Here is a 23,363-nt window from a genome sequence, read left to right as displayed (position 1 = left end):
AAGCCAGTTCGAAAATCTGAACTAGAAAATCAACAGATGCTCTCGGTGTTGGGTGGATTTTCTGGATTTTAATTTTGAAATTTCAGGGGCTTTTGTGTAATTTCAAGGTTTTAAAGGTCTCAGTTGATAAGGGATTTTTGGCATTAAAGTTTATAAAAGCAGGGGCTTAGGTGTATATAAGAGAATCAAAGGGATCCTTAATACACGGCTTAGATTGAGCCACGTCGGTCAGATTTCGATCTGACGGTTCATACAAGAGCTTGCGTTGAAGATGCTTATCCGAGGCTTCTCATTGGTGGAGTGTATTAGATATGATGGTCTGGCGCTACACCACATTACATTAACTAGTGTGTGTCGCATGTGCATCATCACTGAAGCTTAGATTCCAATCCCTTAGATCTGAATCAAGTAGATCTTATAGATCCAGATCTAATGGTTTATAAATGATTCTCCTTTATGGGTTAAGCCGACATAGATCCGGAATATACGCTGATGTAGCCAATCCGTGGTCGACAACACTTCTGACGATGTCAGCGCCTACGTCATGATGACGTCATCGAGATTCAAATCTAATGGTTTGGATCTATTGTCCGTTGCGCCGCCGGTGTAGCCTACGCCACCCCTATGAAGATTCCATTTCAGGCTATCTCATTGCTCCAACTTCAAATGGTCATATCTCCCTCATTTTAACTCGGATTTGGGTGAACCAAGTTGCTGCTTCTTCGTTTTTTCAAGCCCTACACCATGGAAGAAAGAAAAATGAGTTTTGAGTGAAGGAAGGCTACAATTTTGGTATGAGAAGTTTCCCTCTTGATGGGTGATCATTGAATGAGGTTTATTGCTTGATGGAAGGTGTCTTTACTCCATTAAAGTGGGTTTGAGAAGGTAGTTGAGTGTTCTTGATGTTTCATTGATCAAAAGCTAAGAGAAAAGAGAAAAGAAGAGAGGGTTTTTCTATTTGTGCTTCAAAGTACAAGAAGGCAAGGGAGAAGACTTGTGAGATGCCATGGCCATGTTGAGCTTACTTGAAGATTCAAGTCTCCTACTCTAGAGGGGAGTTGAGGATTCCAGTGTGTAGAGACTATGCTCCGAGATAACTCTGCTAACGACAAACAAAGGCTGTGAGATTTTCTAACCCTAGAATTTACATTATATGCATATATGATAATATGTATGTATGTTAGGGTTAGTTGTGGATGAATGTTTACATGCTAGGTTAGGTTAGTTGTGGATGAATTGTAAGCATGCTAGCTAGTTGTGGATGTATTTGCTAGGCAAGGCTTAACTGTAGGGCATTGATATAAGCCCAAATTTGTGGGTGCTTGTTTGCATTTTATATTGAAGTGCGTGGAATGTGGAATGAGTGTGCATACTTGGAAGTGCCTATAAGAGGCTGAGTGTGCATACGACTGTGTGCAAACAGGGACATGTATATCATGTTTTTCTTGGCCAGACATCAGATAGGTTTTTGGGGATCGGAATTGGACTCACTGATTCACTCCCTCTTAGTGACTGTCGGGTTACAACAATTGGTATCATAGCCGATACTCAGTGATAGTTTGATCAACAGCTAAGTGATCCAAAGGCAATGACAATGACAGTATAGCAGGTGAAGTCCATTCAGGACATACACCAAAGTTTAATGGATTTGATTTTATCTTGTGGAAGAGAAGAATGCAGTCGCACCTAGGTTTACTAGGTTATGATGTTTGGGCATCAATTCTGATTGGGTACAAGGAACCTGAAGGAGGTCCGGTTGACAATGAAGCTAAAAAGGCTTATTGTTACAATCAAAAGGATGCGAATGCAATATTCTCAGCATTGGATAAGAGTGTGATGGCTAAGGTAATGAATTGTGACTCAGCCAAGGATATCTGGGGAAGACTGAAGAGCATTTATGAAGGAGATGAAAATATAAGAAAAACAAAGCTTCAGACCTTCAGAGGCCAGTTTGAAAGTCTACTAATGCAAGAGGGAGAGAATATTGACACCTATATGACCAAGGTAAATGAAGTGGTCAACTCTATTAGGGGTCTGGGAGCCAATCTAGAGGATTCAGTTGTTTGTCAGAAAATCCTAAGATCTTTGTTGCCCAAGTATGACTCCAAGGTGCCAGCTATTGAAGAGGCAAAGGACCTAGACACTATTACTCTTGATCAAGTGCATGGCACTTTCACAACTCTTGAAATGAGATGGAAAAAGGGCAAGCCCACTGACAAACAAGCTGCTTTCAAGGCAATGAAAAACTTGAAAATTAATGAGAAGAAGAAGCAGTCTGTGGAGGATATTGATGAGGGTGAAGATGAGGTTACAACTCATTTCACCAGAAAGTTGAAAAGGGGAACAGGAAAATATAAGGACAAGTTGCCTTTCAAATGTTTCAACTGTGGAAGGGTTGGACATTTTGCAGCCAAGTGTCCTAACCAAGGAAAAATAGAAAGTGATGAAGATGAAAGTGAAAAGAAAAGTCATTTCAAGGGAAAGAAGAAATTCTTCTCAAATAGATACAAGAAAGGCAAGGACAAGAAGAAAAGTTTGGTTTCTAAGAAATGTAGTGATACATCTGATGAAGAGTCTGAAGAATCATCTAATGATGAAGATGATGAGGCTATATTCATGGTCTCAATAGATATGGAAGAAAAAAAAGAAGATTCTTCTAGCAAGGAAGATTCTACAGAAGAAGAAGAGGAAGATGAAAAATCACATCTAGAGGCTGAACTTACAGTTACCCTTAAAGAGCTTAAAAGAGAAAGGAAAAAAGTGAAAAAGGTCACTCAAGACCTTAAGGGGCAAGAACAAATAGTTATTGAGTTGAGAGATCAAGCCAATAAGTCAAGGAAGACCTTAGATGATCTTAAGTATCAACTCTCACAGAAAACCATTGACTGCAACACTCTTGAGTTAGAGAAAGTGGCTTTAAAAGCACAACTAGAGGAGCAATATGAGATTCTTGCACAATTTGATGGTTATGCAGATGAGCTAGCCTTATTAAAGGCTAAGGTTGAAGAATATGGGAGAACTGAGATTGAAAGAGAAGACTTAGAAAATGAAGATGTTGAAGATGACTCTACTCCAAAAGAGCATCCTAGCAGTAAGAAGCTTAATGACATTATCAATGCTCAAAGATCGACTCACATCAAATTTGGGCTTGGATTTGTTGGGGAGTCTTCCAAAAATACCAAGGCAAATGGTAAGGGAACAGTACATAATCCTATCAAAGTCAATGATAGGAATGCTCAAAGAGGAAAGGCACATGTTACTACTGCGGGCAATGTCAAGAGAGCAGTACAAAAAGATAAAGTGCAGACTGGTCCAACTAGAAGAGGAAATCCATCTATATTCCATAAGACTAACCATGCTAGACAACCACAGTTGGCAAGGCCAAGCAGGAGAGCAGAGAGCTATGGATACAGTCAAGGTCCTCAACAGAGGCCTAGAGCATTTGACAACTTCAGAGCTCCTTACAGATGGCAGATGGAACCTGTGATGCAGAGGCACACCTTTCAAGGTTATTGTTACAAATGCAACACTTTTGGACACAAGATCTCAGATTGCAAGTTCAACATTGGTCCAAGGAGTTATGTGGACAGAAATCCTTTTGCACCCCTTATGGAGAAAATAGTTGAATGTTATAGATGCAACCTTGGACATATTGCAAGGAATTGTAGAACTGTGTTTCCCCCACAAAGACAGGAGAACAGAGGTAAGCAGAGAGTTTTCAGAAACACAGAAGATGATGAGATGGAGAGACAGTTCTCAAGACAGAAGAAAGCAAAGAAATCTAAATCTGTCAAGAAAGTTTGGGTTCAGAGAGAGAGAGTAGAAGATGAAGAAGATGCAGCAGCATTTGTTATTCATAAAGCTTTTAAGGCTCAAGGAGACTCTACTCCATGGATTCTTGATAGTGGTTGCTCAAGCCACATGACAGGAGATAAGGAAAGGTTTGAACAATTACATGACTTTGAAGGTGGATCCGTGAAGTTTGGCAACAACAATGGTGCCAGAATTACAGGGAAGGGGTCCATAAGTTTGAACCATGGGAAGGTGAAATCCCTTGATGTCTTGTATGTTGAAGGGCTCAAACACAATCTTCTCAGCATCAGTAAAATTTGTGACAAAGGGCATGAAGTAACTTTCACTAGTAAAGGGTGTGAGATAAGAAGATCAAGCAGTGGAAAGGTTGTAGCTACTGGACAGAGAACTTCAGGGAACTTGTACACCTTGACAGAGTTAGAGAAAGATTCTTGCATGGTCAGCATAGATGAAGAGACATGGTTGTGGCACAGAAGACTTGGGCATATTGGTTTCAAGAACCTTGCCAAGATTTCTTCGAAGAAGGCAGTGAGAGATGTTCCTGAGTTGAAGAAGCTTTCCAATCCTATATGTGCATCTTGTCAAAAGGGAAAGCAAACCAGAATCTCCTACAAGTCTAAGGAGTATTATTCCAGTTCTCCATTGCAGTTGATTCACACAGACCTATGTGGTCCTATGAGGACACCTAGCACCTCAGGAGAGAGATACATCATGTTGTTTGTTGATGATCATTCAAGAATGGTGTGGGTGATGTTCTTGAAACATAAGTCAGAGGCTTTAGAAAGATTTAAGATCTTTAAGAAGCAAGTTGAGAATCAGACAGGGAAGAAGATAAAGTGTCTGAGATCTGACAGAGGAGGTGAGTACAGTTGGGATGATTTTGAAGAATACTGCTATGAGCATGGTATCAGGAAACAAACTTCAGCTCCAAGAACACCCCAACAGAATGGTGTTGCAGAGAGAAAGAATAGAACAGTGCAAGACATGGCTAGAACAATGTTGGCAGAGAATGACATAGGTAAAAAGTTCTGGAAGGAGGCAGTTCTAACTGCAGTGTACATCCATAACAGATGTATGTTGAGACCTCATAAAAGCAAGACTCCATATGAAATCTGGTTTGGAAGAAGGGCTACAGCAAGACACTTCAAGGTCTTTGGTAGCAAGTGTTATATCAAGAACACAACCCAAGACTTGGGTAAGTTTGATGATAGGGCTGATGAGGGTATATTTTTAGGTTATTCTACTTCAAGTAAGGCCTATAGATGCTACAACAACAGAATTGGAAAAATTGTAGAGAGTGCTGATGTCACAGTTGATGAAAAAAGGGATATTCCTTCAGGCTCAGGAAATGAACTTCCAGAATTTGAAGATCTTGATGATGAGAATGACCTGGTTGATAGTAAACCCAAAAGCAAAAATGAGATTGATGTTGAACAGGCTGAGGTAGATTCAGATGAGCAGAGGAGACACAACAGAGTTGATCAACAGGAAACAGATGAGTTAATCATTGGTGACCCCACTGTAGGTGTTCAGACTATAAGAATGAAGACCAACACATACTCTCTTATTTCAAAGATTGAACCAAAAACTGTTGATGAGGCAAGCAATGATGAGAGTTGGATGAAGGCCATGAATGAAGAACTTGATCAGATAGAGAGGAATCACACTTGGGATCGAGTCCCTAGGCCAGTTGACAAGAATGTGATTGGTACTAAATGGGTTTTCAGAAATAAACTCAATGAAGATGGTCAAGTGGTGAGGAACAAAGCAAGACTTGCATGCAAAGGGTATGCTCAAGTGGAAGGCATTGATTTTGAGGAAACTTTTGCTCCAGTGGCAAGACTTGAGGCTATCAGAATGTTCTTGGCTTTGTCAGTGTACAAGGGGTTCAAGGTCTATCAGATGGATGTTAAATCAGCTATTCTAAATGGAAACTTGGAAGAGGAGGTTTACATAGAGCAGCCTAATGGGTTTCAGCTGAGTGAGGACCCCACTCTTGTGTGCAGATTGAAGAAGGCATTGTATGGTTTGAAACAAGCTCCAAGGGCATGGTACTCCAGATTGGACTCTTACTTGTGCAAGTTGGGTTTCAAGAAAGGCTTAGTGGACAGTAATCTCTACATCAGAACTGAAGAAAGCAGTCAGCTTGTGGTGGTTGTGTATGTAGATGATATCAGCTTTGGGGGTCACAAAGATGAGTTGTGCAAAGATTTTGCAATGAAGATGCAAGATGAGTTTGAGATGTCCATGTTGGGTGAACTATCATTCTTCTTGGGTTTGCAGATCAGTCAAAAGAAAGACGGTATCTTCATATCTCAGTCCAAATATGTGAGGGAGATGTTAAAGAGATTCACCATGGAGGATTGCAAGCCAGTTAGTACACCTATGATGACTGGGTGTAAGTTGAGCAAGGAAGATGACTCTTCATCAGTTGACCACACCTCATATAGGTCAATGATTAGTAGCCTATTATATCTGACAGCTAGTAGGCCTGACATCTTATAAGCTGTGTGCATGGTAGCCAGATTCCAAGCAGGACCAAAAGAGACACACGTGGCAGTAGTGAAGAGAATTTTCAGATATCTGAAAAGGACTAGTGAGTTTAGGTTATGGTATCCGAAAGTCAAGAGCTTTAGTTTGTCAGCTTTTTTAGATGCAGATTGGGCCGGATGTGTAGATGATAGGAAGAGCACCAGTGGTGGTGCATTCTATTTGGGGAGTAGCTTGGTGGCATAGCATAGTAAGAAGCAAGAGTCAGTCTCTCTTTCAACTGCAGAGGCAGAATACATAGCAGCTACATCTTGTTGTACACAAGTGTTGTGGATGAAGTAGATGTTGAAGGATTTGAGTGTGGAGGTTGAGCAGGCAGTGCCACTATATTGTGACAATACTAGTGCTATCAATATCTCCAAGAACCCAGTGATGCATTCTAGAATGAAGCACATTGCTATCTGGTATCATTTCTTAAGAGACAAGGTGATGGAAGATGAAGTAAGGATGGAGTTTGTTCCCACAGCAGAGCAGGTGGCTGATATCTTCACTAAACCGCTTCCCAAAGATCAGTTTGAGTTCCTCAGACAGAAGCTGGGAGTGATGGTTCTTCCAAAGCACTAGTAGCATTGGGAGAGGGGGAGTAAGTTACTTGATGTTGCTACCCCCATATTGGACTCAGGGGGAATCCATTGGTTCCAACCTTTGTACTTGTTGTCAAAGGGGGAGAGAGTTACTCATCGAGCTTTAGAGTGTATCAGTGATGAGGTGGTTGCCAACAACTCCAAAGGGGGAGATTGTCGTTTTATGGTTGTCCTTGTTGGCAACCCGGCCACGTGGCGGTGATGACGTGGCCAGTTTGGGTGACGTGGATGAAAATGATGACATGGCAGTGTCCAGTGTCACTAATGAGATAACAGAGCTGCTTGGTATGCATGGAGTGGTTTAATACATCATTAATAGGTGGTGCGGGTTTTTGGGTCAAAGCTGAAAAAATTGGCCTATTTATGCTCGGGGGCATTTTCGATATTGAAAATGACATTTTTGGAAGATTGATTCTTCATAAAAAAGATAGATTGTAATTTACCTAGTCCAGTGCATTTGATTTCGTCACATTCTGATACCGTATGAAGAAGTTACGGCATTTGTGACAGTCGAGGGCAGTTACGGCATTGAAGATGACCTTTTTAAAGGAAGTGTTCTCCATGTAACAATACGACAAAAATCAAATCTTTATAACAGTTCTGATTTCATCGCGTTCCGATTCCGTATGAGAAAGTTGCGTCATTGGAAAGGTCTAGGGGCATTTTGGTCTTTTTACATGGCTGAGTCAGATGATTAAGTCTTTTGGAAAGTCGTAGAGCGTCCAGTTACGGTTCCAACGCACTTCGTTTCATCTCGATCGGATATCGTATGAAAAAGTTATAAGTGTTCTGTGAAGCCGGTTCGAAAATCCGAACTAGAAACTCAACAGATGCTCTCGGTGTTAGGTGGATTTTCTGGATTTTAATTTTGAAATTTCAGGGGATTTTGTGTAATTTCAAGGTTTTAAAGGTCTGAGTTGATAAGGGGTTTTTGGCATTAAAGTTTATAGAAGCAGGGGCTCATGTGTATATAAGAGAATCAGAGGGATCCTTGATACACGGCTCAGATTGAGCCACGTCTGTCAGATTCCGATCTGACTGTTCGTACAAGAGCTTGTGTTGAAGATGCTTATCCAAGGCTTCTCATTGGTGGAGTGTATTAGATATGATGGTCTGGCGCTACACCATATTGCATTGACTAGTGTGTGTCGCATTTGCATCATCACCGAAGCTTAGATTCCAATCCCTTAGATCTGGATCAAGTAGATCTTATAGATCCAGATCTAATGGTCTATAAATGATTCTCCTTTATGGGTTAAGCCGACATAGATCCAGAATATACGCTGATGCAGCCAATCCATGGTCGACAACACTTCTGATGATGTCAGTGCCTACGTCATGATGACGTCATCGAGATTCAAATCTAATGGTTTGGATCTATTGTCCATTGGTTTAATCGAACGGATTAGATTATAAGATCTTTTATATGAGATCTACGGTCAGATTTCGCCCCTGTTGAGCGCGCCGCCAGTGTAGCCTACGCCACCCCTACGAAGATTCCTTTTCAGGCTATCTCATTGCTCCAACTTCAAATGGTCATATTTCTCTCATTTTAACTCGGATTTGGGTGAACCAAGTTGCTGCTTCTTCGTTTTTTCAAGCCCTACACCATGGAAGAAAGACAAATGAGTTTTGAGTGAAGGAAGGCTACGGTTTTGGTATGAGAAGTTTCCCTCTTGATGGGTGATCATTGAATGAGGTTTATTGCTTGATGGAAGGTGTCTTTACTCCATTAAAGTGGGTCTGAGAAGGTAGTTGAGTGTTCTTGATGTTTCATTGATCAAAAGCCAAGAGAAAAGAGAAAAGAAAAGAGGGTTTTTCTATTTGTGCTTCAAAGTGCAAGAAGACAAGGGAGAGACTTGTGAGATGCCATGGCCATGTTGAGCTTACTTGAAGATTCAAGTCTCCTACTCTAGAGGGGAGTTGGGGATTCCAGTGTGTAGAGACTATGCTCTGAGACAACTCTGCTAACAACAAACAAGGGTTGTTAGATTTTCTAACCCTAGAATTTACATTATATGCATATATGATAATATGTATGTATGTTAGGGTTAGTTGTGGATGAATGTTTACATGTTAGGTTAGTTGTGGATGAACTATATGCATGCTAACTAGTTGTGGATGTATTTGCTAGGCAAGGCTTAATTGTAGGGCATTGATATAAGCCCAAATTTACTGCATTATTTATTGAGTGCTTCGTGGGTGCTAAACACCGGGAGTGGGTGCTCCCGTGTAGTGGGTGCTACACATTGTACCAGCACTACGAGTGCCATCTCAGCTTCGGCTTGAGAAAATTAGGTGTGGGTGCTCCCGACTGTTTGCAGTCAAAAGTGGTGTATTGAGTAGGTACGAAGCCTTTACAGGCACTACTCCGAGGATGTAGGCAAATTGTCGAACCTCGTAAAAACCCTGTGTTGTGGGTGCTTGTTGTTTGCATTTTATATTGAAGTACGTGGAATGTGGAATGGGTGTGCACACTTGGAAGTGCCTATGAGAGGTTGAGTGTGCATACTACTGTGTGCAAACAGGGATAGGTATATCAGGTTTTTCTTGGCCAGACATCAGACAGGTTTTTGGGGATCGGAATTGGACTCACTGATTCACCCCCCCTCTCAGTGACTGTCGGGTTACAATAGTATCATGGACCTTATAGTCAATTCACTAGGATAGGGCATACATCTGGTTCATCCATTCCTAGTACAGACTATGGCTCCTAGACCCAGTCACATAGTGGTGGCTTTGTGGACAGTTTATCCTCATACCCAGCCCAATCGTAATGTTGCCGGAAGCATCAGTTGACATTAGCTCAATGGTGGGTTCTTCTTTATACTATGGTGGTGACATATACCCTCGGATAGGTTACCTTCCATATGTAGATGACTCAGTTTTTTTGGCAGTTGTGGAGGACTACGTTCGATTATTTTCTCAGAATATGACGTGGCATGCATTTGCGGTGCAGTCAGAGGAAAATGCATGTCGACTCCATCGTACTAGAGTGGAATCTAGCCAAGCCGTCATAGTTCTTTCCAATAGATAGTCATTATGAATTTATGATTAGTGTTGTATAAGCAATATGTTTGGGACTTGAGATATTACTCTAGTACTCTAAATAATAATTAATTAATGTTGATGTATGTTTTGATCATGTCTTAGATGCATTATTTATTTGTATTACTATCATTTATATCTTGTTCTAGCAATGAAGCAAGTAAATTCTCCATAACAGTTCGAAGGTTGCTGCCAAACAAGGTGCAACTCTCAAACATCATCATGTTCTAACATTTTTGCAATTTTCAGTTCTAAGCATGTATATTAACCTTAAAACAAGCTACCCACCAAGTTTCATTTCATAATATGGCCATTTGACCACCAAAACAGTCAACTGAGTCCAAAAAAAAAAAAAAACCAACTCGCCGAGATCTCGCTGAGCTTTCAGTATACCGAAACGAAACGAGATTTGTATGTCCTACAATATATCATTATAGAAAACTATGTTCTCTAATGCCAGCATGGATTAATTCCATACTGAGTATACTTATAAGAAATATAGGACAACTGGACTTCCAAGAGAATCACGAATGTCTTAAGTACCATATCCAAAGAACAAAACACACCTGAACCGACGTCCCAAAGGAATTTGCCAATCTTTGTAGTCCACAACCATGTTTCCTTCTGAAGCCTGGAAATCAATTACATAATAGACACATTGAGTTTCTGGGTATTAAATACCCACTTCAGATTAAAAGAAAAATATAAGAACCAAAGTACCAAGAAAAAATATTCTTTTATACAGCTCATCAGCATGACTTGAGAAGCATTTTAAGAAAACAGTAAGGTATCAAAGGCAAAAATTAGTGAGATGATGAGGGCAAGTGATCTCAATGGTTTCAGACATGCAAATAAGACCATCAGATGCGCCAAAGAAAAGTGGGGGTATGGTGCAAATTATATGTGGTGAAAAGAACAAGGGGGAAGCCATATAAGATTTGGCCGAAGTGACAAACAGATGAGTACTGGTGAGTTAAAACATAGTTGTCAAGGGGTCCCTAAGTGAGCCTTGGTCTCCTTGATCGTGTCACCTTGCGTCCAGGCCCCCATGACAACTGAGTTGCAAAACAGATGTACCCTTACATAAAGTGGCATTCCAGTAACCTCCTCAAGCAGTTGGGATAAGTTTTAGGAATTCAGGTGAATTCATATTGAAGGCAAAACTAACATTCATCCAGCTCATAAAACGTGCAGCATATTTAAAAACGCAAAATAGTAGAATTTCACATTCTACAAAAATAATCAAAATCTGCGACTAAGCATTATAATTGTACAAAAAAAAATGTATGAATGGTTTTGTTAGATTAAGTTCTTAAAGAGACATGACAGAACTCAATGGTATATGATGTTTATGACCAATATGAATGACACTTCATGGCTTATAACACAGGGACATTAATATTCTGTTGTGCACATGAAAAGTTGACATAAAAATATCAAAACAAACTTTCAAGAACAAGAGTCTTCTTAAAGCATTTGCTAAAAACTTTTCCCCTCCCCATAGGTCAGGTACAATATAACATTGGTGAAAAAGTAAGGAAATTGCCTTATTTTTCAGATACTCTGGATTTGTGGAAAGTGACTGAATCAAATCATTACGATCCTGTAGACATGAAAATAGCATAGAAATATTAACTTCCCACATATATATATCTGGAACATGACAAGAAATAATGAAAGAATTTTTATATCTTTAACTGCCCTCTAATTAATATTTCAGACATTGAAAGTTAAAAGAAGAACCATCAATCAAAGCATGATAATCACCCAGTATAATAAAATATGATAGTGCATAAGTATTGTTCTCCAAGTGTCAAGAACGCCATCCTTTGCAATGCCAAATATGTGCCTGGGACACTACCCTATAATAGTGTATGTTTCACAAAATTTCTGAGAATCATATGCTTTCAGGACACCTATATGAAGATCCAGTGCATGTCTCCATGAGAAATAAAAGAAAGCAATCAGTTATTTGACTTCACATTGACGGAGTATACCGTTCTGCTCAATATATAAGGGCATCCTCTCCCATGAAAATATCTATCACATACTTGCTAACAGTCATATATGTCCATGGAACTTCTATGAAGGCCCCGTGAATGACAGCTCTCCGTAAGCAAGCAGAAAGCAATCGATCTTTGACTTCAATATGATGGACTCCACTGGTATTCTCAGAATGTTACAAGTAAATATGTGGATATAATGTAGCATAGATATCAAAAAGATCATTACCATTCGACACACCAATATCAAATTTATGTAATAAATTTGGTTCTCGCATATATTGAATACAGAAAATTATCCGTAAGGTAAATTCATGACCTTTTGACATTCTATCACCAGATAATAAGACAAGCGAAAAGGGAAAAAGGGAAGTGGACTCCATAGAAAACATGAAATACAAAAAATAGACCTACCTAAGAAACCCATTATTTAACATTTATCAAACACACAATGAGACCTATATCGTACACTCTTCTTGCAGTTTTTTATATTCCAAAGCATGAAACAGACCATGTAACGGATTTGTTACTCTCTTCTGATCAGGCATATAAAACAAATTGCTAAACAGGTTTTTCAGCAAAGCTTTTTTGGTGGCCTCTGTGAAGTAGTACCCTCGGTTTATGTTTCTGAAGTGGTTATTGTGTCATTCTGTTAGTCTTAAATAGTAAGGGGTTTTTTGGGTATTAGGTGGTACAAGTATTTGAAGTCAGTGTATGTTGTTTTGGTTTAATATAAATACATTCACTAGTCCACGGTTTGTGTATTCTGTTCACAATACAAAGCGTGGGCAGGTTCTCTCCTCTTCTTTCTCTGTCTATCGATCTCTCTTCTTCTTCTCTTGTTGTTACTGGTTATCTTTAATGGACTGATATTGTCATAGCCTCAACACCTTTGGAGGATGCCAACTTCTCTATTTCAGCTATGACGATGATGCCTATATGCCCCTACAACTCACCAATAGAATCCCTTTACACCCAAGCATGTCCATCAACAAAAGTAAATAAAGAACTCCCAACCTCCATACCCATTAAAAAATCCACCCCAAAGTAAGTGAAACTGTGAAAGTTCAATAACCAAAATAACCTAGACCTGTTGGTATTGCCTTACCTGATAAGATCATTTAAAGTTCAAAATATACAAGTCAGTTCAGTTAAGTGACGCAGTTAAAGAAATACAGTTCATTACAGAACTAATGAACATCTATTTCCATGTGTAAATAACGAAACCTCAGAAGATGAGTTCTTCATCAAAAAATATGTTTCATGCTGTCTGAAGGTGTTGAATTTTAAGAAAATCAGTAAATGAAGCCTATATTTGGCAACAAAATGAACTTCTTTTTTTTTTTAAATAAACTGACTAGAGTAAATGGGATGAAACCTTCCCTAACTCTGGCTTAAAAAGAATCAGAAGAAAATGGAGAACACAACAGCAAGGCAATGTCTCCTCCGCTTGGCCAGCTACTCGCTTGGCCGTGGCTGCCTTCTTGCCGGTGGTGTTCCGATTTTCGTCCTAGGAGCTTGGAAGATGATGTGTTGAGATTTGTTGTTTAGGGTTTGGAGGAAACCTACCTAGAATTGACCAGGTTGCCCCCCCTCTTTGTCCTGGGCTCCTTGGTTTATCTTCAAGCCCATGTAGGCCTTGGAAGCAGTCCTTTATGGGCTTTTGTTTTTTTTTTTTGGTGAATAAATAATTCATTACCAAGGAGAGAAAAGGAAAAATGTATAGCCCCAGAGAGGGGAGGGGGAAAGAGAAGAAAAAGATCCTCAGAGGGATACATGGTTCCTGATTGTAGAGCTAGGAAGCTCCCAGGAAGCTACAATGTGACAATTTCTGGGGGAGGTTAAACAAGTGGAAGAAACTTTAGAAATCTTTGCTTTGACAACAAAGAATATGGAATTCCAAATCTTTTCTAACGGCCTAGAGTTGGAGGTCCATTTCCTATGATTTCTCTCCATCCATATTTGATTTAGAATAGCACAAAAAGGAAGCTTCCCCACATAATCACAAATAGTCTTCCCTTGGAAAGTCATGTCCATCCAAACTCAGTCCCTTTGGAAAGGGAGGATTCTTCTATTAACAGGCCAGCATTTGGAGAGAACAAGCTTCCAGATGGAGGAGGAGACAGGGCAAGCAAAAAATAGATGGTTTGTCTCTTCCTGCTCGGATCAATAAAGGTGGCATAAAGGAGAGACTTGGATGCTTCTTTGGATAAGGAAGGCTTGCGTAGGAAGACAATTCATGAAGACTCGCCATGCAGTGAAGCTTTGACGAGGGATGTGGTGCTTGAACCAGATGAGCTTGTGCCAGGGCATAGGAGGTCCATGAGCTCTAATGAAGTCCTAGGCGGACTTAACACTGAAAATTCCATTCGAAGCGTGGGACCAAACAATAGTATCAAGCCTTGAAGACCCTAGGAGAGGGGCGGCAGGCATGAAGGACCAGATTTCATCTAGCTGAGAGGTGGAAGGGCCAAGGGGGTTCCAAGAACTAGTAGAAATGATATCAGCAACCAAAGCTTGCCTAGGGAGCCTAGAGTTGTATATATTTCTAGCACTAAGAATTTGAGACAAAATTCCTTTGGGATGCCAATGATCAAACCATAAGAAGGTGGAGGTGCCATCTCCAATGCGGGTGAGGATAGCTCTAGAAGCAACAGATCTCAAGGAGAGAACCTTGCGCCATACCCAGGAAGCATCAAAGGAAGTGTTGATCGACCAAATAGTTTCTTGCCTGAGGAGATGGGAATATACCCAGTCCACCCAAATGCTTTTCTTTTTACTGATAATCTTCCATACAAGCTTGAGCATGCATACCATGTTGACATCCTTGATGCGTCTCAAACCAAAGTCCCCCTTCATTTTTAGGAAGACATATAGCGGCCCAACTAACGGGGTGAAGGAAACGAGAGGCCTCACACCCTTTCCAAAGGAATGAAGCAAATAGACACTCCAACTTTGTAACAATCATCTTGGGAAGACCATATATACCAAACCAATAGATATAAGAAGCTTGAAGGATTGATCGGATGAGCACCAGATGGCCCGCAAAGGATAGAAGCTTTCCTTTCCATAACTAGAGAAGCTTTCTGATGATGTCCAACATAGGGGAGCAGTGATGACTAGAGAGTCTTGCAAGGATAAGTGGGAGGCCCAAGTACTTAATTGGGAGAGATCCTAGTGTAAATCTTATGATATGAAGGATAGAGACCTTAGAGGCTTTCGACATCCCTGTCAAGAAGATGAGAGATTTCCCCGGGTTGATGCGAAGCCCTGACATCATAGTGAATAAGTTGAGGCAGTTCATAATATTATGCAGGGAGGTGGCATCCGCAAGGGAAAAGATCATTAGGTCATCAACAAAGGCAAAGTGAGTGAGCCTGGTGGTCTTGCATTTAGAGATGGGAATGATGGACCCCCGGTCCGTCTCAGATTAAAGACTTTGGGAAAGGACCGCCATAGCAAGGCAAAATAAGTAGGGGGAAAGTGGACAACCCTGACGAATCCCAGTGGAAGAGGAGAAGTAACAAGCTGAACTGCCATTAACCAACACTAAGAATTTGGGAGAAGCAATGCAACGCAAGATCCAATTGGTGAAGACTGGAGGAAAGCCCATCAAGTTAAGAACTAAAGTAATGTAATCCCATCTCAAGGAGTCAAAGGCCTTATGAATATCAATTTTCATTAGAGCAGTTGAAGGGTGAGATTTCCTGTCAAATCCTCGAACTATCTCATAGCAAAGAAGGATGTCATCAGCAATGGATCTTCCCGGGATAAAGACAGACTGGTTATCACTAACAAGGGTGTCAATGATGGTCTTGATTCGTTTGGCAAGGATTTGTGCAATAAACTTGTAGAGGAGATTGCGTACAGATATCGGCCTGAAATCATTCATTGTGTCTGCACCCTCCTTCTTGGGGATGAGACAGAGGAATGTGTGACTGATGGCTTTGATCTGATTGGGGTTGAAGAAGAAGCTCTTGACAATTTTAATAAGATCCTCTATGATGATGTTCCAAGCGAATGTGAAGAAGCCCATGCTGAATCGATCGGGCCCCAGAGCTTTGAAGGCTTTATGGGAAAGGATGGCAGTAGTAATCTCCTCATCAATGGGAATGGCCCAGAGCTCTGGAGCAGCGGAATCCGGAATAATTTTGTTTATGAGCCCCTCAGGAATAGGCAGCTACAAGGGAGCTTCCGGGTTGAACAAGTTCCTAAAGTGGTTAACAGCTGCCTCATCCACCCTTGAGACATGAGAACCATCTGAATTGAGTAACATAGTGATGGAGTTGAAGTTGTTTCTAGCCTTTAAGGATCGATGGAAATAAGAGGAGTTTGAGTCTCCTAATTCCAACCAGTTGATTCTAGCCTTTTGCCTTAAAAAACTTTCCTCTTAAGCCAATAGGATTGAGAGGTTTGCATATTCAGATTTCTCTTCTTCTGCAAGAGAGGTGTCTTGAAGGTCTTATTGAAGGCAGATCTGAATTGAGGCCAACCGATTCCTGCAATCATTAACAAGAGAGGAGAAGTTTCCAAAAGTGTTAGTATTCCAGAGCTTTAAGGCTTCTTTAACATTTCTGAGCTTCCTGGAAAAGGCTATGAGGGGGCTTGAGAAGGCTTGGACAGGCTTAAGTCATGCTTCCTCTACAACCTTAGAGAAGTCAGGATGAGAGGTCCACATGTCAAAAAACTTAAAAGGCTTAGGCCCAAAGGAAGTATAGGGATGGATAAAGAGGAAAATGGGGCTATGATCTGAAATGGATGGGGGCTCAAAAGAAACTTGGGAAGACGGGAAGTCAGAAAACCAGGCCTCATTAACAAACATCCTATCAAGCTTACAAGTGACACGGGGAAGAGCCAGTTCTTTTGTTATTCCAGGAGAACTTCATGCCCATCCAGCAGAGATCATCCACCGATAGGTCCTCAATGCATTCATTGAAGGAACTAATGTTTGCCAAACTTAGATGCCCTCCCCCTTGTTTTTCATAGGTATAACGAAAAACATTGAAATCACCACAGATTCCCCAAGGTCTAGATCCCAATTGCCCAGCAAAAGAGCGAAGGTCATTCCAAAGGGAGTCTCTCTCATTCATTCTGTTGGAGGCATAGACAACAGAGAAGAAAAAAGCAAAGCTCTGGGCAATGTTGGAAATAGACAGATGAAGCATTTGGGAAGAGGCAAAGACTAAAGAAACAGAGAGAATTTTAGGGTCCCAGAGGATACATACTCTCCCATTTGGATGGTGAGAATGGTTGGTGAAGAAAGACCAACCAGGGGCAATAGCGGAGGCTATTCGGGAGAAGGAATTCTCTTTAATGTGAGTCTCCAATAAGTAGCAAAACCCAAGACGAAGGTCTTTGATTAACAAACGGGTGGTGGCTTGTTTACTTGGGGAGTTCAAACCCCGAAGGTTCCATATCAAGGCCTGCGACATCAAGCAAGGTTTGATGGAGGCAACTCATGCTCTGCGTGGGAAGAGCAGGCGGAGGCAGCAAGGGCACAGGACTTGCTGCAACGCTGGTAGGAGCGGTTTAAAGGGGGGGGCTACCGGAGAACCAAGGGAGACAGGCTGGGCTGGCTTCAAGGTTGGTTTTTATCGGGGCTTTCGGCCTCGCTTTTTGGCGATAGATCTATTCGAGGGAACAGACCCGATGGGAGGGTCGAGGTGGGTGCAATAGGTTGAGGATAGAGGACTCAAAGTGTTGGAAACGGGAGGGAGTTTTGGTCAAACGGGTCGAGATTGTCGTGGGAGTGGTCGTGGGCTAGAGGAGGGTTTAAAATAGGCGATGGGCCAGGGAGAGGCGGATTATGGATATGGGCCTGGACTGATAGGCTAGGGAGGGATAAAAACCCCTGGCTTTCTAGAAGAGAAGTGGGAGGGTCGATACATATTTCAGCCAGAGATTTGAGCGGGCTAGGTATGGGTTGGACCAATGTGGCAGATATAAAAGGTTCTTTTAGAAAGGTAGGGCAAGTGGATACAAAGTGAGAGCTTTCCAGGGTGACGTCATAGCAAGTAGCAGGCTCTCGGCTTTCTTCTATAGAAGTCTCTGGCATCTCAGAGTCGTTGTCAGAGGATTCATCATCGGAAGAGGAAAGATCATCAAAGGAGGTAGTAGCCGATGAAGCAGAGGTACTTTCACCAGCGGATGGGACTACCTGGGAGCCGATAGGAGAGTTGTTGGCAGGAGTAGAGACAGGGACAGGGCCAAGCCGATGATCCGATTCCTCTTTCGACAGCAGAATCAAGAATCGATTTTGTCTAAAGGGGAAATCGTCAGAAATAACCCTCAGGCGAAACCCATCTGTGTCGGCGGGAGCTTGAGGCAGACGGCGATGCCTCTCACGACCTCTTCCTCTCGTCGGAGGAGCGATGAAAGGTTGATCATCCGTAGCAGACATCATTAATCTATCTTTGTGGGTAGAGGCAACAATGGGAGCAACCGCCTGCTCTTTAGGAAAACACGCTGCTGTGGTATGGCCGAAAACATTACAAAGCAGACATTGCAGGGGCGCCAATCGTAGTGGATTGGTTGTTGAAAACAGGGTTCCTCACCTTCTTAGACTGAGATGGAGGGAAGAGCAGTTGAATCCAAGACTTTAACACATATCCGAGCATAAGCCAATCTGTCCTTATTTGTCCTAGTGTCAGAGCAGATGGGTTTGCCTAACACAGAGCCGATGGTGCTCAGCCCTTCAGAGCACCAAAACTAAAGAGGGAGCCCAGGTAGAGATATCCAGAGGAGGATTGTGGAATAGTTTACTCTGTTCAACAGCAGCTTCCTATTCTAAGATCGGAGGAAAATAGGTTTTCGACCTACAAGCCAAGGTCCTCCCTCTAAGCATTGGGCCTTATCTCTTTCATCTAAAAACTTGAACAAGAAGAATCTGTGATCCATCAAATAAGTCTCTACCGTCCCTACAGGCCTCCATTGTTTCGGAAGGGACTGTTTGACCAGATGGAAAGGCAGACGATTGCCAAGGAAATGTCCAACAAGTGAGGAAGACCATTTAGAAACTTCCTCATCGAGGAGGCCAGCCGGATATTTTGCAAGCAGGGAGTAGACGATAGGGCAAGGAGGTACAAAGTGAAGGGGTAGCCCATCAACAAGGGTGGAGATGGTATGGTTATGGTGGGAGTTCCAGACATTTTCAAGGGTGGTGGAGGAAGTTAGACGAAGGAGGGGTTCAGTGGTTAGGGGCGGAAAATTAGGGACGGAAGGGACATTTTGCAATCAGGCGGGGGAGAAAGCCCCCCAGTAGGAAGGTCGGTCATTGGGTCGGAGCTTAGGCAGAGCTCAGGCGGGGTCATTTTCATATCTGGAGGAGAGAGTTCCGGTCTAGAAAATTTTACTTCTCTCTGTAATTTCACTCAGCCTAAATCATCAACTGTTTCAATCTTAATGAAACAAATGGGCTTATGTTACCCTTATTGGGTTTGTTATTTCCCCTTTGGGGCTATATTCTCCCTCCACCCTTCTTTTAATCCATTTATTATACACCAAAAAAAAAAAGAGGCAATTTTCTTCCCTTCACAGTTTCTTTGAAATTTCCCATTTCAGCTAATCGGTGATCGAAAGGTAAAAGAAGAGCTTAAGGAGTAGATTACTACATAGATGTTTCACACTTGAGACCCCCCCCCCCCAAAAAAAAAAAAATGTAACCTCCTTATTCTAGACCCAAAACTGGCGTCTGCTTTGAAGAATCCTCGAAAGTCTTGAAACTCAAAACTAGAAAAACATTATCCTTCAAGTTAATAAGGTAAAAAGAAACAGTAAGAAACAATCATTTGATTAGATGACACCACAAAATTCAATTATTTATTTTTCTTGAAGTATAACATACCTTTACCCAGAGCAATGAGCAATCAAAATTAGTAAGAAACCATTTATGTGCATTCATATTAAATGAGTCAGCTTCTTCAACACCATCAATATAATGTCGGTATTCTGGACACACACATGCACTTCCAGCATATGCTGCATCAACATGGAACCACATCTCATTTCCCTATCAAGCATTCAAGAATTAACAAGTTAGATTATCTTAAGAGGAAATAAAACGAGAAGTTAAGCTGAGTTATATATTAAGTGAATAGTGAATGGGTCATCAAAGATGTATATTCTTTCGCATAAAATTTATGGACGGACAAACTTGGATATATCAACATCAAGTGAAAACTCTGAAGCAAATGCATATCAATCCTATAATGTTCCTTAAAGATAATTTTTCCCCCCTGAAGGAAACTGCAATTGTTGGTCTATGATTGCACACAATAACTTAAAGAAATCATGTCCTACAGTTCTTACAGTGTCTCCTAGACACCCATAAACCACTGGGTATTATTGCCACAATTTTTTGCTAATTTTCTTTCATAAGGAGTACAACTAATATAAGAACTTGATTCTTGATACAGAACTATTCGCCTAACAAGCAATAGGTGATATAGGGGGTTCCTAGGTGACTAGGTCTCCTACAAGATTAACTAACTAGGTAGGGTTAACTCAAGGGGCTTAGGTAGATAGGACCAAAAGAAACTCAGCAAACAAGATTAAGCATGCAAAATAAAATGAGACTAATAAACAAAGTAGCCAAAAGCAATAATAATCTAGACGGAAAAACACATAAATTCTTACTTAAGTTTCAAGTGGGGACATAGAGAAGGGAACAAACGACATTCGAATGTTAGGTTCAGAACAAATCAATCTAGACACCCAAATTAGATATGCAAACAATCAATGTCCTCTAGCAACCAACTAAAATAGAAAATCAGCAGGGTTGTTTTGGAGATATAACAGTGACGAAACAACTTAAAACAACGGGTAAAAAAAATAGGCATAAACAAAGGGCAAAGGCTGGCTTCGATGTCAATGGGCTGCAATATATAATAGGGATTAATGGAGGTGGGGAGGGTTTAGTTTAATGTTTTACCATACTACTGTCCAGATCTGAGGAGAAAAGAAGAGATCAAGGTCCTCCAAAATAAAGAGATGCAGTCCACCTTTAGTTGATGAAGACAAGTCCAGCTGGTTGTAGAGAGATCCACAGTATTGTCAATGCAGCTTGGTGAATGATGTTGGGGCTCTTAGCAACTCATGGACAGCAGGTACAGCCAGCAATAATCTATTCATTGAAAGGAGATCAGCACCAGCGGAGAGTAAACAACAACCGAGAGTAGCAGCAGCCGAGGGTAGCAGCAGCAGTGATGTAATGGCAGCAGTGTGTAGCAGCAGCAGTGATGTAATGGCAGCAGTGTGTAGCAGCAGCAGTGAGCATCGAAAGGGGAGATCAGCAGCAACAGTTCAACATTAAAGAAAATAGAAGAAAAAAAAAATACAGCAGCAGCAGTTCAGTCTCAAGGTGATATAAAACAGCAGCAGAAAAAAGAATGGAAACGAGAGAGAGGCGAGACAAGAGAGAAGAGAGAAGGGAGAACCGAGAGACTAAAGAGAGGAAAGAGGCGATAGAGAAAAGTGAGAAAGAGAGATTGAAAGAGAGAGAGAGAACCGTGAGAGGGGTGGGGGTTTGCTCTTGGCTGTTTTTCCAATTAACATTCATTGTATTCAATAATGGCCAATGGCCTTACACTTAAATAGAATAAACTTCCAAAAATAAAAAAGATATTTAGAAACTCAATTACTTGAAATAAAAGACTACCTAATAAACCAATATAAAGAAGTCCTAGTTTCCTAATTATGTAAGACAATCAAATATCACTAGATTTAAAGCAAAGTACTAGAATCAAATAAGATTTGGTGGGGTCCACAAGATCTGCAAAGTACTAGAATCAAATAAGATTTGGTGGGGTCCACAAGATCTACTGATTGGGAGGACAAGGGGGGGTGGAACCCAGCGCTGGAAGGCTGGTTCGACTCCTCTCCTTCCTTCTTCTTTCTTGTTTCTTCTCTTTCCTTCTTCTTTCTTGTTTAATCCTCCAACCACAAAGATGGACCTGGTTGAATCTTTTTCTTCTTTCGACTGTACACCTTGATGTCCCCATCAATAGGTGAGGTTATTGCTTCCCCATATGCTGTCACATTTCAGCAGCATGCATAAGAAAATCCAATGGATGCAATGGACTTTCCTTGCGTTCAAGAAACCTAATCAAACAAGAGCCACAATTGGTCTGACTTCCCCAAAAGCACTCTAACAAAAAGAATGGAAGACATATTGTACCAAGCCAGTCTTGCATTACTTGAAGTTTCAACAACCAAGAGAGAGAGTGAGACAGAGAGAGAGCTGGTAATCCAAGCAGAGAGTGGTGCAAGGGTGGAGATTTGTTTTCAAGTGCTCAATGGAGCTCTGGATTAAAAAAAAAAAGGGAACAAGAAGAAGACCATCCAAAAAAAGGGCCAAGATGACAATTGAACGGTGGAGTCCAAAATATTCTTTTCCATTGCTTAAATGACCTCTAGCTTTGAATCTAAAAGAAGTGCTAACTATAGGAGAGCAGATCAAGGGGAGGTAAATGAGGTAGGACATCACGAAGCAGAAGAAGGAAGATTATTGCATCATAGCCATCCCATAATAAAAACTAAGTTTTTGGAAAAGAAATATTTAGAGAGTGGGGAAACCAGGAATCTGAAATAAAAATGACACATGACCTATGAATTGGAACTGTTCATTTACAATATCTCCTTCAATATAAAGTTTAGTAAGAAAACATATTCAGGAATATATATATATATATATATATATAAATTAGGTTTTAAGCGTGGGAAAATTAGTTATCCATGGAATAGGTACTGTTAAAATAACAGCTTAATAGGTTATTGTGTCTACCGCAAGGGTATACTTGTCATACCCTTGCAGTTTCAGTTTTATTTCATGTTTTAGTACACAAAGTAGTTCATTGTGTTTGTTTTCACTGCCAAACGTGTCTAGGATGACCTGAGAGAGAGTTACTCCCAGGATAAAAATTTGTCATGAGTTTATGATTTATTTGAAAAGATTTTCTATTTCACACAAAGTAGGAAATCAGTAGGTGAATATTATAGTGCTTTTAAAGGCATATGGGAAGAATTTATGAACCTTCATCTACTGATCTCGAAATGCTAAAATCCCAACTTGCATATTTCAAAGTTGCCAAGGTCCCTTCTAGTTTAGACCCTGAATTTCATGCAGTGAAGAGCCAGCTACTCAATGGAGAAAAAGTGCCTTCGATGAATGAAGCTTTTTGCTGGATCCAGAGGATTATCTCTCCTTCCCTTTGTAAACACTGAATTTTGCACACCCTAAAGGATCCTTCGCACATCATTGTTTGGTGAGCCCTAACCTCGGTAATCCAGGAATTACAGTTCACTCTTCCCTGACAATGGCACTCCCGCTTGCCTGTGAGCTGGCCGTGGGGGTTGCAGGGGGGGGGGG

At 41.1% G+C, this 23,363-nt stretch overlaps 1 protein-coding gene across 1 annotated transcript in view; it reads right to left on the bottom strand.

Moving 5' to 3' along the window:
* The window catches only part of LOC122089879 (tyrosine decarboxylase 2), a 45,973-nt gene that overhangs the window by 15,008 nt on the left and 7,602 nt on the right, over positions 1 to 23,363 (bottom strand). Inside the window, exons 8-10 of the mRNA XM_042659623.1 lie at positions 19,842 to 20,006; positions 11,542 to 11,598; positions 10,562 to 10,626 (exon numbers count right to left, since the gene is read on the bottom strand). Coding sequence (XP_042515557.1) covers positions 10,562 to 10,626; positions 11,542 to 11,598; positions 19,842 to 20,006 — 287 coding nt within the window. The remainder of the gene's footprint in view (positions 1 to 10,561; positions 10,627 to 11,541; positions 11,599 to 19,841; positions 20,007 to 23,363) is intronic.

This window comes from Macadamia integrifolia, chromosome 9 (assembly GCF_013358625.1).
Source record: "Macadamia integrifolia cultivar HAES 741 chromosome 9, SCU_Mint_v3, whole genome shotgun sequence".
Lineage (NCBI taxonomy): Eukaryota > Viridiplantae > Streptophyta > Magnoliopsida > Proteales > Proteaceae > Macadamia > Macadamia integrifolia.
This window is presented reverse-complemented; position numbering and strand designations above follow the sequence as displayed.